Below are 13,704 nucleotides of genomic sequence, written 5' to 3'. Positions count from 1 at the left end.
CATAGGCAGAGGGAGAAGCAGGCTCCATGCAGGGAGCCCAAGGTGGGACTCCATCCCGGGTCTCCAGGATCACACCCTGGGCTGAAGATGGCGCTAAACCGCTGAGCCACCCAGGGATCCCCTGATCCCCAATTTTCAACTCCATCTGGATGTCCCACAGTCCCCTTGCACATAGACTCTGCAAAACTGGACCCATAATCTATCTCCACTCCCTAACTCTCTACTCTCACCAACTCCTCCAAAATCCACACTTTATCTCCTGGATACCACAGTTTAGTAAACCGATAGACCAGTTACCCACTGAAGTCAGAAATCTAGAATCTTCTCCCTTGTGCCATATCCAACCCACATCATTGGGTCCTGACCAACTAAATCACTTTCTTTTTTCTGTTCTTTTTTTTTTTAGTAGCTCCATGCCCAGTGTGCAACCCAATGCAGGACTTGAACTCATGACCCTGAGATCAAGGCCTGAGCTGAGGGGTACCTGGGTGGCTCAGTTAGCTAAGCATATGACCCTTGGTTTTGGCTAAGGTCATGATCTCAGGGTTGTGAGATCAAGCCCTGCATTGGGCTCTATGGGCAGTGCAGAGTCTACTTGAGATTCTCTCTCTCTCAAATAAATAAATAAAATCTTTAAAAAAAATTTTTTTAAGGGACACCTGGGTGGCTCAGCAGTTGAGCATCTGCCTTTGGCTCAGGGAGTGATCCTGGAGTCCCAGGATCAAGTCCCACATTGGGCTTCCTGTAGGGAGCCTGCTTCTCCCTCTGCCTGTGTCTCTGCCTCTCTCTCTCTCTCTCTCTCTCTCTCTCTGTGTGTGTCTCGTGAATAAATAAAGTAATAAAGTATTTTTTAAAAATTTTTTAAAAGGGGTGCCTGGGTGGCTCCGTTGGTTAAGCATCTGCTTTCAGCTCATGTCATGATCTCAAGGTCCTGGAATCGAGCCCTGCATCGGGCTCTCTGCTCGGTGGGGAATCTGCTACTCCCTCTTCCTTCTCCCTCTGTGCTCTCTCTCACATACGTACTCTCTCTAATACATTAATTAAATTAAAAATTAAAAAAAAAGACCTGAGCTAAGACCAAGAGTTGAACACTTAACTGACTGAGCCACTCAGGCACCCCTAAATCACTTTCAAATATGCCCCTACCCTCCTTTCCTACTGACACCATTTCATTTCAGAGCTTCAGAGCCTCTTGCCTTGAGGCAATACATTCTTCTAAAGGATTGAAATATATTCAATTTTACATTTTACTGTTTGAATAGGTATAATATTTACTGGTTCAAATTTAAAAGAATGTGAAAGGCTCCCTCCTACCCACCTCACCACGTTTCCTTCCCAGAACTAATCAGTGTCAATAGCTCCTCCTGTATCCTTCCAGAGGCATTTCCCCCACACAGTAGCATCGTCTACACACTCTTCTGCATCTCACCCTTTTCATGTCATGTATCCTAGAGATCTTTCCGGGTTTGCACCTCAAGAGCTTCTTCATTCGTTTTAATGCTCTTTGCATCCCATTATATAGATGCCCGATAAGCTATTAAACCTCTAGGTCTCCCTACTTAGGGACATTTAAGGCGTTTCCAATGTTCTGCTGTTGTAATAAAAAGGGGGTGCAGGGGATCCCTGGGTGGCGCAGCGGTTTGGCGCCTGCCTTTGGCCCAGGGCGCGATCCTGGAAACCCGGGATCGAATCCCACATCGGGCTCCCGGTGCATGGAGTCTGCTTCTCCCTCTGCCTATGTCTCTGCCTCTCTCTCTCTCTCTGTGACTATCATAAATAAATAAAAATTAAAAAAAAAGGGGGGGGGTGCAGAACAACTTCGTGCATAGGCCACTTCCTGCAGGTGTTAACTGATCAATGGGCATATCCTTTCTAAACCGTGGCTTCTAAAACACTTGAAATTGCACCTATACCTCCCACTCTATCTATATTGGTCAGCACTGGTCTAGACCCTTCCCCCGTCCCAATTCATCTTCTCCAAGGCGGATCCCAATGCGCTTTGGGTCTCAGGGGTTCTAGTGCCTCAGATGCTCCCCACCTCTCACTCTTTTTAAGATTCTGCTTCAGGGACGGCTGGATGGCTCAGTGATTGAGCGTCTGCCCTGGGCTCGGGGCGTGACCCCAGGGTCCTGGGATCGAGTCCCACATGGGGCCACCCACAGGGAGCCTGCTTCCCCCTCTGCCTGTGCCTCTGCCTCTCTCTCTGGGTCTCTCATAAACAAACAAACAAATAAATAAATAAATAAATAAATAAATAAATAAGTAAATAAATAAATAAGTAAATAAATAAATCCTAAAAAAAAAAGTTTCTGCTTCAAACTTACTCTTGGAGGCCTTAAGAGACTTTGCTTCCTTACTCACTCAAGTCCGCCTGCCTTCACCAGCAGGGCCTCTGCGCTCATCTTCGCCCCCTGGCACCCGGGTGGGAGCCCCGAGCCCCATCACCGCTGCGGGGCCCGAGGGAGGTACCTGGCGCCCCGTCCTAACGCAGGTGAACGGATTCAAATGTCAGGAGACACGCAGGTAGGTTTTCCCCGGGAATTCGAGGGAGTCCCGGCCGCCGCAGGTGACAGTAACGAGGCACGAGCGGAGGAGCTCGGGGGCCTCACCTGCGGGCCGTCCCCCCACCTGCGGACCCCGAGCCGACCTACCTGCTCGCCGGGAAGGGCGCCCCAGGGAGGAGGGGGGCGGGGGGAGGGGAGGGAGCGCCCGGGCAGGGCTCGGGGAGGGACTTCCGAGAAGCGAAACTGAAACTTTGCGGCGGGCGCCGCGGACCCGAGCCATGGCCCTCCGCCCGCCGTCCCCGCTGCTCGTGCGGGTGCCCCAGGCCGGCCCGCGGACGCGCTGGAAGCTGGGGGTCTACTTCCAGAGCCGGAGCTCGGGCGGCGGCGAGTGCAGCGTGCAGCCCGCCCACCCCGGGGACCAGGTCACCTTCCAGGTGAAGTTCTTGGAAAGGGCAGGTGAGCGGCGGGTGCAGAGCGGGTGCAGAGCGGCCGGGCCCGCGGGGTCCCCCCACCCACCCGGTGCCCCCACCCACCCCCCCCAGCTCCGCTGACCTACACAGGATGGCACCCACTGCTGGGGACCCGAACCGGGGCCCCCGCTGCCTCCAGAGGGAGGCCGGAGCCCAGGAGGCCCAGCCAGGGATCTGCGCTGACCACATTTTAGAGGGGATGCTTTGCAGCATCTTCACCCGCACTCAGAGTTCTCAGCTCTGGGAAGAGCACCTTTCCCTCCTCCAGACACCTCTAAACTCCTGTCATTTAGGTATTCCACTTTATTTCTTTTTAATTTATTAATGGGGGGTGGGGGGTGGGCAGAGACCCAGGCAGAGGGAGAAGCAGGCTCCATGCAGGGAGCCCTATGTGGGACTTGACCCCGGGGTCTCCAGGATCAGGCCCTGGGCTGAAGGCAGGCGCTAAACCGCTGAGCACCCCCCCCCCACGCCCCGGGGTGCCCTAGGTATTCCACTTTATTTCTTTTTTATTTACTGAGACATACACACACACACACACAGAGAGAGACAGAGAGAGAGAGGCAGAGACCCAGGCAGAGGGAGAAGCAGGCTCCACGCAGGAAGCCCGATGTGGGACTCGATCCTGGGTATCCAGGATCGCGCCCTGGACTAAAGGCGGTGCTAAACCACTGAGCCACCGGGGCTGCCCTAGGTATTCCACTTTCATATTTTAATTATTCCATTGATTTGTTTTCCAAGAATTACAAATAGTCATATATGCTCACTGTAGAATAGAGAGAGAGAAAAGAATAAAGAAAACCACCCTGGAGCCGATCTGGTGCATTTCTTTGCAGCCCTTTTTTTCCTACGAATGTCAGGCCATCGACCTACATTTGCGAAATTCTGAGGCTGTATCTTTGATTCCTGCTCTTTTCGTTTGACTTTGTAGAATGAGTATTATTCCATATCATTGAAATGGGAAACTGGAGACAGTTTCGGAAGCCTGACTTTTAAAGAATGGACTTAATACCCTTATCATGAGCTTTTCATTTCTACAGTAACACGTAAGCTGGAGGTGCCCTGTGGCTCAGTCGGTTAAGTGTGTCTGCCTTCCTCAGGTCGTGATCTCAGGGTCCTGGGACCCAGAGCCCCAAGTCTGCTCCCGGCTCATCAGGGAGTCTGCTTCTCCCTCCCTGCCCCCTGCTCATGCGGGGCGCACATGCGTGCATTCTCTCTTTCTCCCTCCCCACCCCCTCTCAAATAAATAAATAAAATCTTTAAAAACAAACAAAAACATAACCTGCCCACTTTGGAGTTTGACAGTTCCCTGTCACCAACCCACCATTCCAGGATGCAGGGAGTGGCCTTCTTGGGAAGCTGTTGGGACAGGGTACAGATGCATGAATAAGAGGTTTATTTGAGTCTTACCCGTGTGTATGTGTGTGTATAATGTCTCCATTGAAGCTAAAGAGAGAGTCTTGAAGAAAGAAAAACATCAAATTATCGTTGACAACAAACTTCTGACTATTTTTCTGGAGCCCACTGAGAATCCAGTAGATTCTGGAATGTCTTCGCTGACACAGTCACAGAAAGAGGTGAGGTCTGATGAGAAGCATCCAGAGGGAGAAGGTATTCCTAATGCTATGGATTCCTGTCTCCAAAAGGTAAGGATTAAAAGAGGGGGCGGACAGATAGGTCCCTGTACCTTCCCCTCCGTTGGCCATTCCTTTCATTATTGATCCAACCACCACTTGCTGAGGACTTACTAGAAGGCAGGTACTCTTTTAGGCATTGGGACACAGAAGTGAACATAATAGACAAGATCCCTCTGGGTGGGGGGGGGGTACATAGAAAGACAATAAGCAAGTAAACAAAATAAATGAAACCATTTCAGGCAGTGAGTGATATGTACTGAGAAGATAATATGATAGGGTGTTGCCTTAGAGGGTGACAGAGCCAAAGTGAGGAAGGAGAAAGAGGTGGTGCTGCTTCTCACCAGAAGTCAGAAGCAACTTCTCTGAGGAGGAGACATTTGTCCTGAGACAATATCACCTGCTTATTGTGTGCCAGGCACTGTCACAGGAGCTGGGAATACAGCCAGGAGCATAGACCATGCTCTCAGAGACCTTACATTGTAGTGAGAGAAACAGATAATAGGAAAAATATATATATATGTAATAAAATATATATATAATATATATAAAATATATATATAAATACATAAAATTAAAAAAAAAAAATATATATATATATATATAAAATGTCTGCCAGAGGTGCTAGGAAGAAGAATATGATAGGATAGATGACAGATAATGACAGGCCATTATTTTAAACAAGATATCAGGGAAAACCTCTCACATGAGGTAATGTCTGGGTAGAGACATGAATGAAGTAAGGGAGCTACTAGCTAAATGAGGTAAGAATGTTCGAGGCCGGGGGAAGGGCAAGTACAAAGGCCCTGAGACAGGAGCTTCTATCCTGAGCCCCAGGATGGGTTCTAACCCCCAGTGTGGCTAGCAGGCAGTGGGCAAGGGAGAGAGTGAAAGGAGAGGAACTCGAAGAGGTAACCGAAAGTCAGATCCCTGGGGGATGAAGGTAGAAACTTTGGGTTTTAACTTCAGTCTTAGGGGATTCACCTGATGGCTTTGAGCCAGGGAGTGGGCTGATCTGGTTTACGTTTCTAAAGGCTCACTTTGGCTGCTGTGTGGAGGGCCGAGTGTAGGAAGGGGCCAGAGTGGAAGCAGAAGGTGAAGGGTTGCAGCAGGCCAGGAGTGAGATGACAACAGCTTGGACTCAGGGTGGCCCTGATGAAGGTGTGAGAAATGGCGAGATTTGGGCAACACCTTAAGGATGATCTGGACCAAGGATGTTACGTGCAGAGGAAGTAGCAGGTACAAAATCCTTGAGGGGAACAGAACAGAGAAACCTTGTTTTTGTATTACATTCAATTTGCATGTCCTTTTCTCAGCTTCAGCTGGTGTTTTTGTCCTATATTTGAGCTTCTCAAGGACAGAATTTAGAGGGCCCAGCAATACCTCATGCGGTTAGGTACTCAGTTTAAGAAAAAAAAATGGAGGAGAATTGAAGAAGAGAAAACACAGTGAATAGGGAAAAACATCCTCTTCAGATTTATGGCTCCTTTCCAAGCTCACAGACTCTTGTGAGAACCACAGCAACTTGCCCAGAAAGCGGAAGTGCCTTCCCTCCCCCCCACTCCCCAGTAGTGGAGATAGCAGAGGGCTCTAGAAGCCCAGCTTTTTGTCCACATCACTTTTTGAACATGCTTGTACCCAGGCTCTACATTTACAGTGGACTCTCTGGAGATGTCCCTGGGCCTTGGCTTGTTGGTTTGTTTCCTTTCCTTTTGTTTTGTTTTAATTCCCCCAAGTGATTCTAATGTGCAGACAGAGCTGAGAACCTCTGGGCGCAGCCTGCTACAACCTCTGCAAAAAGGATTTGAAAGAAGTCACCTTCTGGTGGTTTCTCTGGTCTTTAGGCGTTGTCCTGACAGGAGAGTGTAGGGCTGACATCTGAGAGATTTTATTTATTCCTTTTAAATTTTCAGATCTTTCTTTGTGTCATGGCTGACCTGAATTGTAACCTGTTCTCTAAAGAGCAGAGGGAACAGATAACCACTATCTGCCCCGAGGTCAAAAAGATGGAAGGGCATGATGGAATTGAGAAGGTGTGTGGCACCTTTGGAGATATTGAAAAAATACATCACTTCTTGAAAGAGCAACTCCAAGAAAGCGGGCACAGACATGAGTCTTCCCTTTGGACAGGGGAGAGGGAGCTGCGCCCTCAGCAGGACCAGAACAGCTGTGTTTCCCCCTCCCAACCAACAACCAGGGCAGAAGAAAAAAGCAGCCATCTTGAAATTCCCTTGCCTTTCTTTGAATACTTCCAATATATCTATCCTGATACAATAAACTCAATACAGAAAAGATTTGGTGTAAAAATAAGAGTTCAGGAGAGTTCTCTGAATACTGTCAATTTAGACTTCACCTCCAATCAATCAGGTGACCTCGAAGCTGCTAAAGAGTCTTTTTTCAGTGAATTTCAGAAAACTGCAGGACTGCTGGAGCAGGAATGCCTTGCTTTTGAAGACAGTAAGCAGGCAAATAAGATCAAACAGGAATTGAATCAACGGTTTACAAAGCTCCTTATAAAGGAGAAAGGAAGGGAATTAACTCTCCTTGGGACACAAGATGACATTTCTTCTGCCAGATATTTTTTTACCCTAAAAGACCCTGAAAATCTTGTCATGGGACCTGTGAAAATATCGGCTCTCACATGCCTGAATAATGGGATTGAAGTTGACACCGCTCAGTATAAGCTTGTAGAAGCTGAATTACTCCAGAAGGTGAAAGAGATAGAAGAAAAGTACAACACTCAATGTGAGATTTGTGGAAACATTAAGAAAATGCGCATTCTATTTGAACCTAAGGACAAGGAACTCGATCTGTCTGTCCATGCTTACGGAAGTTTCATCGAAGCCTATCAACATGTGTCAAGTCAGCTGGTAAGAGAAGTTCTTTCGCTGAAACATCTGGGCAGAGAGAGAAAGCTCTTACATGGGACCAAGTTCGCTGATGACTTTAGAACAATGCATCCAGACATACACTTCGTGCTAAATCAAGAGTCCATGACTCTGATTGGGTTGCCAAGTCACCTGGCAAAGGCCAAGCAGTATATCTGTAAAAAAGTGGAATTGTCCCTGTTGGCTGGAGATCAAGGGAATGAGGACCACGAAACACCCATGGACACTGACAGTAATGATTCAGAAATGGCTTCCCCAACACTCCAGCACTCTGTCAGTTCTGGGGGGTCAGGGGAGGACAAGGAAGAGGACAAATGTAGCATCTGCATGGACATCATCAGGAACAAACACGTGCTCTTGAAGTGCAAGCACGCATTCTGCACCCCTTGTATCGACAAAGCCTTGTCCTATAAGCCGGTCTGTCCCGTGTGCCAGACTTCCTATGGCATCCAGACAGGCAATCAGCCAGAGGGAACCATGACTTTCGCATTCCTAAAAGACTCACTTCCAGGTTATGAATCCTGCGGTTCCATTGTGATTGATTATAACATGAAAGGAGGCATACAAACAGTAAGTGTTTCTGAGGTACATGGGTTTCTTTCCAGGATGCTAGAATTATCAGAGGAAAAGAGACTCTCTTGTCTCTGGATTCCTGAGGAATTATTTCCATAAATGGAAAAATACATGGAATGTATTTTCATATATATTTCTATATTCAAGGGCCTTAAATAATAATAATAATAACAACAACAACAACAACAGTAATAAAGGTACCAATGTTTGCTGATAACTTAGGTATCTTTTGTGTCTGCTAAGGCAGAGAAGAAGTGGGTGGTGACTATGTGTTAGAATGGGGCAAGTCAGAAGATGGATAGTATTTCTGGCAAGAATTTAGGGAAAAAGAGAAATAGGAATTATTGCAAATATATGCAAACCTTCGGTATTTTTTTTTGTATTTACTCCATCTGCAAATGAGTACATCTATCTGTATAGTAAAATTCAGACTTGGGGAGTGTTTTCATGTGATATTTTTTTTTTTTGTCTTCACACAGAAAGAGCACCCAAACCCAGGAAAGAAATACTCTGGAGTACAACGAACAGCATACTTGCCTAATAATGAAGAAGGAAATAAGGTTTTGAGACTGCTTTGTAGAGCCTTTGAGCAAAAGCTGATTTTCACAGTGGGAGAGTCTCGAACACTAGGAGTCTCAGATGTCGTTACATGGAATGATATCCACCACAAAACGTCCCGTGTTGGAGGGCCACAAATGTGAGAACCTTCTGAAACATAATGATTGCTAAGCGGGATTTAGAGGTTGTAAAATATGGCAGTTTGAGGAGGTGGCTGTAAGGAGACTGTAGAGCAGTGGGATTGGATACAGTAAAGTATTTTTTTGAAATATAGTTGACATACAATGTTATATTAGTTTCAGTTGTACAACAGTTGATTTGACAATTCTACACATCGCCCAGTGCTGACTATGATAAGTGTAGTTACCGTCTGTCCTTTATTTTGCAACTGGTAGTTGCACCTCCTAGTCCATCTTTTGCCTACCCCCCACCCCATCCCTAGCCCCCTTCCCCCAGCAATCACCAGTTTCTTCTCTGTATTTATGAGACTGTTTCTGTGTGTGTGTGTGTGTGTGTGTGTGTGTTGTATTTTTGATTCCACATATAAGTGAAGTCCTATGGTATTTGTCTTTCTCTGATTTCACCCAACATAATAACCTCTAGGTCTATCTATGTTGTTGCGAATGGCAAGATTTCATCCTTTTTCGTGGCTGAGTAATATTTTATGTATTATTTACTTTGCCTTCTTTTAAAATCACCCTTTCTTTTACCCTCCCCTCCCGAATGGTCCACAGAGATCCTAAAATCAGTTGGCCAATAGTACTCTAGGAAAAGTCTCAGTTAGTAGTGGTGGAAGTTGTATCATCAGCAATCCAGTTGTTCTTTACTTGCCCTTTATGAAACCCAAATAGAATGCCTCAGACCCTTTAGTGTTCAAAAGGGAATGCATCCTAAGCTTTTCAAAAATGTCCCAAATTTGAAAATTCTTCTGTAGAATATGGTTGCCCTCCATAAAAATGTAGTGTAGTTATTAGACTTTAGGAGAGTCACTGCTTACCGTGAGCTGAAAATAAAAAGTCTTGTTCAAGGCCAATCCTGGGCAGACAGCTAGGCTCACTTACCAGGCAGAGCACTTACATCTGCACACTTACAAGTGATTATCAGTCATCTGTCTTCAGGATTGTTTTTGAATGTTTGCAACACTACATGTTAATCTACTGTACAGATTTTTTTAAGACCATTTGTGAAGAAGTTAAGGACCTTTTTCCTTCTGCAGGTATGGCTACCCTGATCCCGATTATCTGAAACGTGTCAAACAGGAGCTGAAAGATAAAGGAATTGAGTAAGAAGACTGCAGGAAGGATGTCTTGAGCCAAGCTATCAAAAGACACAGTTGAAGAAACATCTTTTTAAACTTTTCATCTCCGAAAAAAAAAAAAAACTTTTCCTCTCCGGACGCCTGGGTGGCTCAGCGGTTGGGCATCTGCCTTTGGCTCATGATGTGATCCTGGGGTCTCAGAATCAAATCCCGCATTGGGCTTGCTGCCTGGAGCCTGCTTCTCCCTCTGCCTGTGTCTCTGCCTCTCTCTCTCTCTCATGAATAAATAAAATCTTTTAAAAAATAAATAAAAATTTTAAAAATAAATAAAATAAAATTTTTCATTTCAAGAAGTCGTAGATGTAAGAGTAAGAATCTCCTAGTCTGTCATTTCTGGAGTGTTACTTTTTACGGAAGATAAAAGCTCCAAATATCTGTGTAATTTTATATGTATTGTGCCTCATTCTTGGGTCATCTTTGGGGGAGCAGGGGGTGGAGTGTCGTGAGTCTGAAATCATCTTCTGTGTTCTTCAGTTGAAATAGTAGCTGACAAGTGATACTCTTTTTTAAAAAATTTTAAATATATTTTATTTATTTATTCATGAGAGTCACAGAGCGAGAGGCAGAAACACAAGCAGAGGGAGAAACACAAGCAGAGGGAGAAGCAGGGAGCCCAATGTGGGACTCGATCCCAGGACTCGGGGATCATGCCCTGAGCCGAAGGCAGACGCTCAACCGCTGAGCCACCCAGGCGTCCCTGTCAATTGATACTCTTTTTTATTGCCATTTCTGAGGTAGCCTTTTGTTTCTTTGTTTGCTCCTTAAGTACCCTGTAAGTAAAATCCTAGTGTGGATGGGGGTGGGGAGGAAGGCTTTGATTATGGAAAATTAGAGACCCACATTCCCCACCACCACCACCCTCACCATGGCCAGAAAAGGGGCCAGAAGCAGAGATTGGGCAACCTCTGGTAATAAATGGAATAAGGCTATTTTTCACAACACAGAGCTTGATACACAGTTGGTGCTTCATAATTTTTTGCTGCCTGACTCAGGTTACTAATAGCCCAGCATAGGGATTATGTTCCCTACATCTCTGACAGAGGCAAGTAAGGAAGCCATTTCTGGAGACCTCACCACTGATTAGGAAAACTGAGTTTCTTACTCCACAACACTTAGCCTCTGAACTCTGGCCTCTGAACAGGCCTCTAATTTGGTCCTTGCTCCCTCCTGATTCTTAAAATCTGCCATATGGGGTGCATTTACCCCGTCATTATAATACTACATGTTTCTGAACACTCTTCCTCTGGATATTACTGTACTTTTTTAAGTGTACCCTGCTTCCAGTGTAACAGATAAATAACCTTATTTTAGTTTCCATAGACATCACTTTCTCAGTAGTATAGCCCCCACCATAGCAGTTTTTCCATTCTTTTATTAAGTCCCACCAAGTCCTATTTTCTCCCTCATAATCTTTCTCCGTGGTGCTCTCTCTGGACAGAGACAAGGTAAGTTGGATCTACTATAAGAAATATATGGCATGGCAAAACGTGCTTTTAAATTTTAAATTTTCTGAAGAAAATTATACTAGCCAATTATCTGGTTATCCACGTCCCAGCCTCTCTCCGAAACAGATGAACAAGAGGTCTTTTTCTTTTCCTAAAAATACACATATATATGGGTATACATTTGTTAATCAGATGGCAATAGCTAATATTTATTATGGATGTATTTTATCCTCTTGATTAAGGGCTTTGCTTCTATGATTGAGACTATTAATGCTATCCCCATTTTATAAATGAGAAACTGATGCATAGAGAGAAGAACATTGACAAAAGTCACATAGTTTATAAATAGAAGTGCTGGGATCCGAAGAAGGTAGTCGGGCCTTAGGGCTTCCACACCCCCAGGCTACCTTGCCTCCTGCAGGAGACTTCTCCAAGGAGCAGGCTGAGGAGTTCCCATTATCCTGGGCTTCTCTCAGAAATGGATTCCTGCACAGTGCTCAAAGTAGATTTCCTCCAAGGATGATGTCCTATTTGAAGAACTTAAAAACCCAGGATCTTTTCCTTTATCCAAGAGTTAAGAAAGCTTAAGTGATAGGTCTTTTCTTAAAAATCAGATTATTCATTTAGTTTTTGATGATTCATGAAAGTCTTTACTGTTATGATTGTTGGGTCAGCTAAATTTGCTTCAAGAAAGCAAAACTGGGTCCTGCTAAGTTCTGGATCCTAGCCTTTGGATTACTGCTCTTGTTCTGTGGAAGGTATTATCATCTGTATCTGCTTTAAATAAAGTTATATCCAGGGGCGCCTGGGTGGCTGAGTCAGTTAAGTGTCTGACTCTGGATTTCGGCTCAGGTCATGATCTCTGGGTCCTGGGATGGAGCCCTGCATGGGGTTCCAAGCTCAATGTGGAGTCTGCTTGTCCATCTCCCTCTGCCCCTTTCCCCACGCTCTCAAGCACGTGTGCTCGATCTCTCAAATAAATCAATCAATAGTATCTTAAAAATTAATAAAGTTTTGGGATCCCTGGGTGGCGCAGTGGTTTAGCTCCTGCCTTTGGCCCAGGGCGCGATCCTGGAGACCAGGGATCGAATCCCACGTCGGGCTCCCAGTGCATGGAGCCTGCTTCTCCCTCTGCCTGTGTCTCTGCCTCTCTCTCTCTCTCTCTCTGTGACTATCATAAATAAATAAAAATTTTTAAAAAATTAATAAAGTTTTATCCATATTAGGAACATATTTTCTGTGTTCCTCTCCTGCTCCTTTTTTCTCTTCCCTTAGGATGAGATTCTGGGAGTTCTTTACAACACCAGCAGTGTAGAGGTATATCATGTGCTGTACAGATGTCTGCAGCTGATTTTGTGTGTAGCTATTTGCTAAATAACATCACAGCAAAATGGAACAGGACTGACTTCACTGTTGCCACTTTGGGTGGTGGAAATCACATTGCTTAGTATTGTTTCTCCTTAACACAGAGGTTATTACAAAGATAAAAGTAGGCTACCAGCTTCATCTCTTCTCTCCTAGGGAAAGCGGATGTCATACCCTATCAAACCACACTTGCCCCCTCTTTGCTCCTACAGTTTCTTTTTCACCTTTCCAGCATCAGTGTTGGATTACCCAGATGCTTCACTGGGTACCAGCATATCAGGTCACCTTCTCTCCAAAGGAAAAAAAAGAATTGAAGCTGGTATTAAGAGGGGCGCCCTGGGTGGCTCAGTCGGTTAAGCATCTGCCTTTGGCTCAGATCATGATCCCAGAGTCCAAGGATCGAGCCCTGCATCAGGCTCCCTGCTCAGCAGACAGCCTGCTTCTCCCTCTTCTCTGCTGCTCCCGTACTTGTGCGTGCTCTCTCTCTCTGTCAAATAAATAAATAAAATCTTTAAAAAAAGAGAGAAAATAGTATTAAGATATTTGATGTTTTCTAAAGATAGAAAGCTTCTGCACCCAATTCCCATGTGTGGGCCTCCATACATCCAAGCAATTCTCTAACATCGGTTGGGTGTCCTATACTTCAACTCAATTCTGACACTACCAGGCCAGGTTACCACCCTGGCCACACAGAGCCTTGCAAAGATCTATCCTATCACTCAGAAGCTTCATTCACTTGACATATGGATTGAAAGAGAGTGTAAAAACCATTTCGTTTAAATGTCTTATTTCATAGAGGAGAAAACTCAGTTTTACTTCCTGGGAAAACAACAGACAATGTAAGATCTATTACATTTATAGCACATTAAAATGTGGCCTTAGTGGCACCTTTGACTTCTCCCCATCCTGTTTCCTGCATATCCATCATCACCAGCCCTGCCTCTCCTTC

At 45.4% G+C, this 13,704-nt stretch overlaps 2 protein-coding genes across 8 annotated transcripts in view; one reads left to right on the top strand and one right to left on the bottom strand.

Annotated features, from left to right (window-relative positions):
• PARP9 (poly(ADP-ribose) polymerase family member 9) overlaps positions 1–2,796 on the bottom strand; it is a 33,634-nt gene extending 30,838 nt beyond the window's left edge. For 2 of the 5 annotated variants that reach the window (XM_072812284.1, XM_072812287.1), the window contains exons 1-2: positions 2,652–2,718; positions 2,325–2,482 (exon numbers count right to left, since the gene is read on the bottom strand). The gene's annotated coding sequence lies outside the window, so the exon portion shown is untranslated. The other 3 variants (XM_072812285.1, XM_072812288.1, XM_072812286.1) reach the window with 2 other exon arrangements.
• Positions 2,382–10,238, top strand: DTX3L (deltex E3 ubiquitin ligase 3L). Of its 3 annotated transcripts, XM_072812291.1 has the most exons (6): positions 2,382–2,523; positions 4,421–4,620; positions 5,643–5,847; positions 6,522–8,066; positions 8,549–8,766; positions 9,844–10,238. In XM_072812291.1, the coding sequence occupies exons 4-6, from the start codon at positions 6,537–6,539 to the stop codon at positions 9,911–9,913; spliced, it is 1,818 nt and encodes a 605-aa protein (XP_072668392.1). In that variant the 5' UTR covers positions 2,382–2,523; positions 4,421–4,620; positions 5,643–5,847; positions 6,522–6,536; the 3' UTR covers positions 9,914–10,238. The 3 variants fall into 3 exon arrangements, with proteins under 3 accessions (XP_072668392.1, XP_072668391.1, XP_072668390.1); XM_072812290.1 differs by lacking the exon at positions 5,643–5,847; XM_072812289.1 differs by lacking the exons at positions 2,382–2,523; positions 5,643–5,847 and adding an exon at positions 2,743–2,960.
• The last annotated feature ends 3,466 nt before the right edge of the window (positions 10,239–13,704 follow it).

Source organism: Canis lupus, chromosome 35 (genome assembly GCF_048164855.1).
Source record: "Canis lupus baileyi chromosome 35, mCanLup2.hap1, whole genome shotgun sequence".
NCBI lineage: Eukaryota > Metazoa > Chordata > Mammalia > Carnivora > Canidae > Canis > Canis lupus.
The sequence above is the reverse complement of the archived record's forward strand: the minus strand, read 5'-3'. Positions and strand labels throughout refer to the sequence as shown.

Excerpts from the sequence above, each read along its gene's own strand:
- DTX3L (XM_072812289.1), top strand. The coding sequence starts at position 2,783 with ATGGCCCTCCGCCCGCCGTCCCCGCTGCTCGTGCGGGTGCCCCAGGCC. Across the intron at positions 4,621-6,521 it reads TGGATTCCTGTCTCCAAAAG|ATCTTTCTTTGTGTCATGGC; the intron begins GTAAGGATTAAA and ends TTAAATTTTCAG. Across the intron at positions 8,767-9,843 it reads CGTGTTGGAGGGCCACAAAT|GTATGGCTACCCTGATCCCG; the intron begins GTGAGAACCTTC and ends TTCCTTCTGCAG.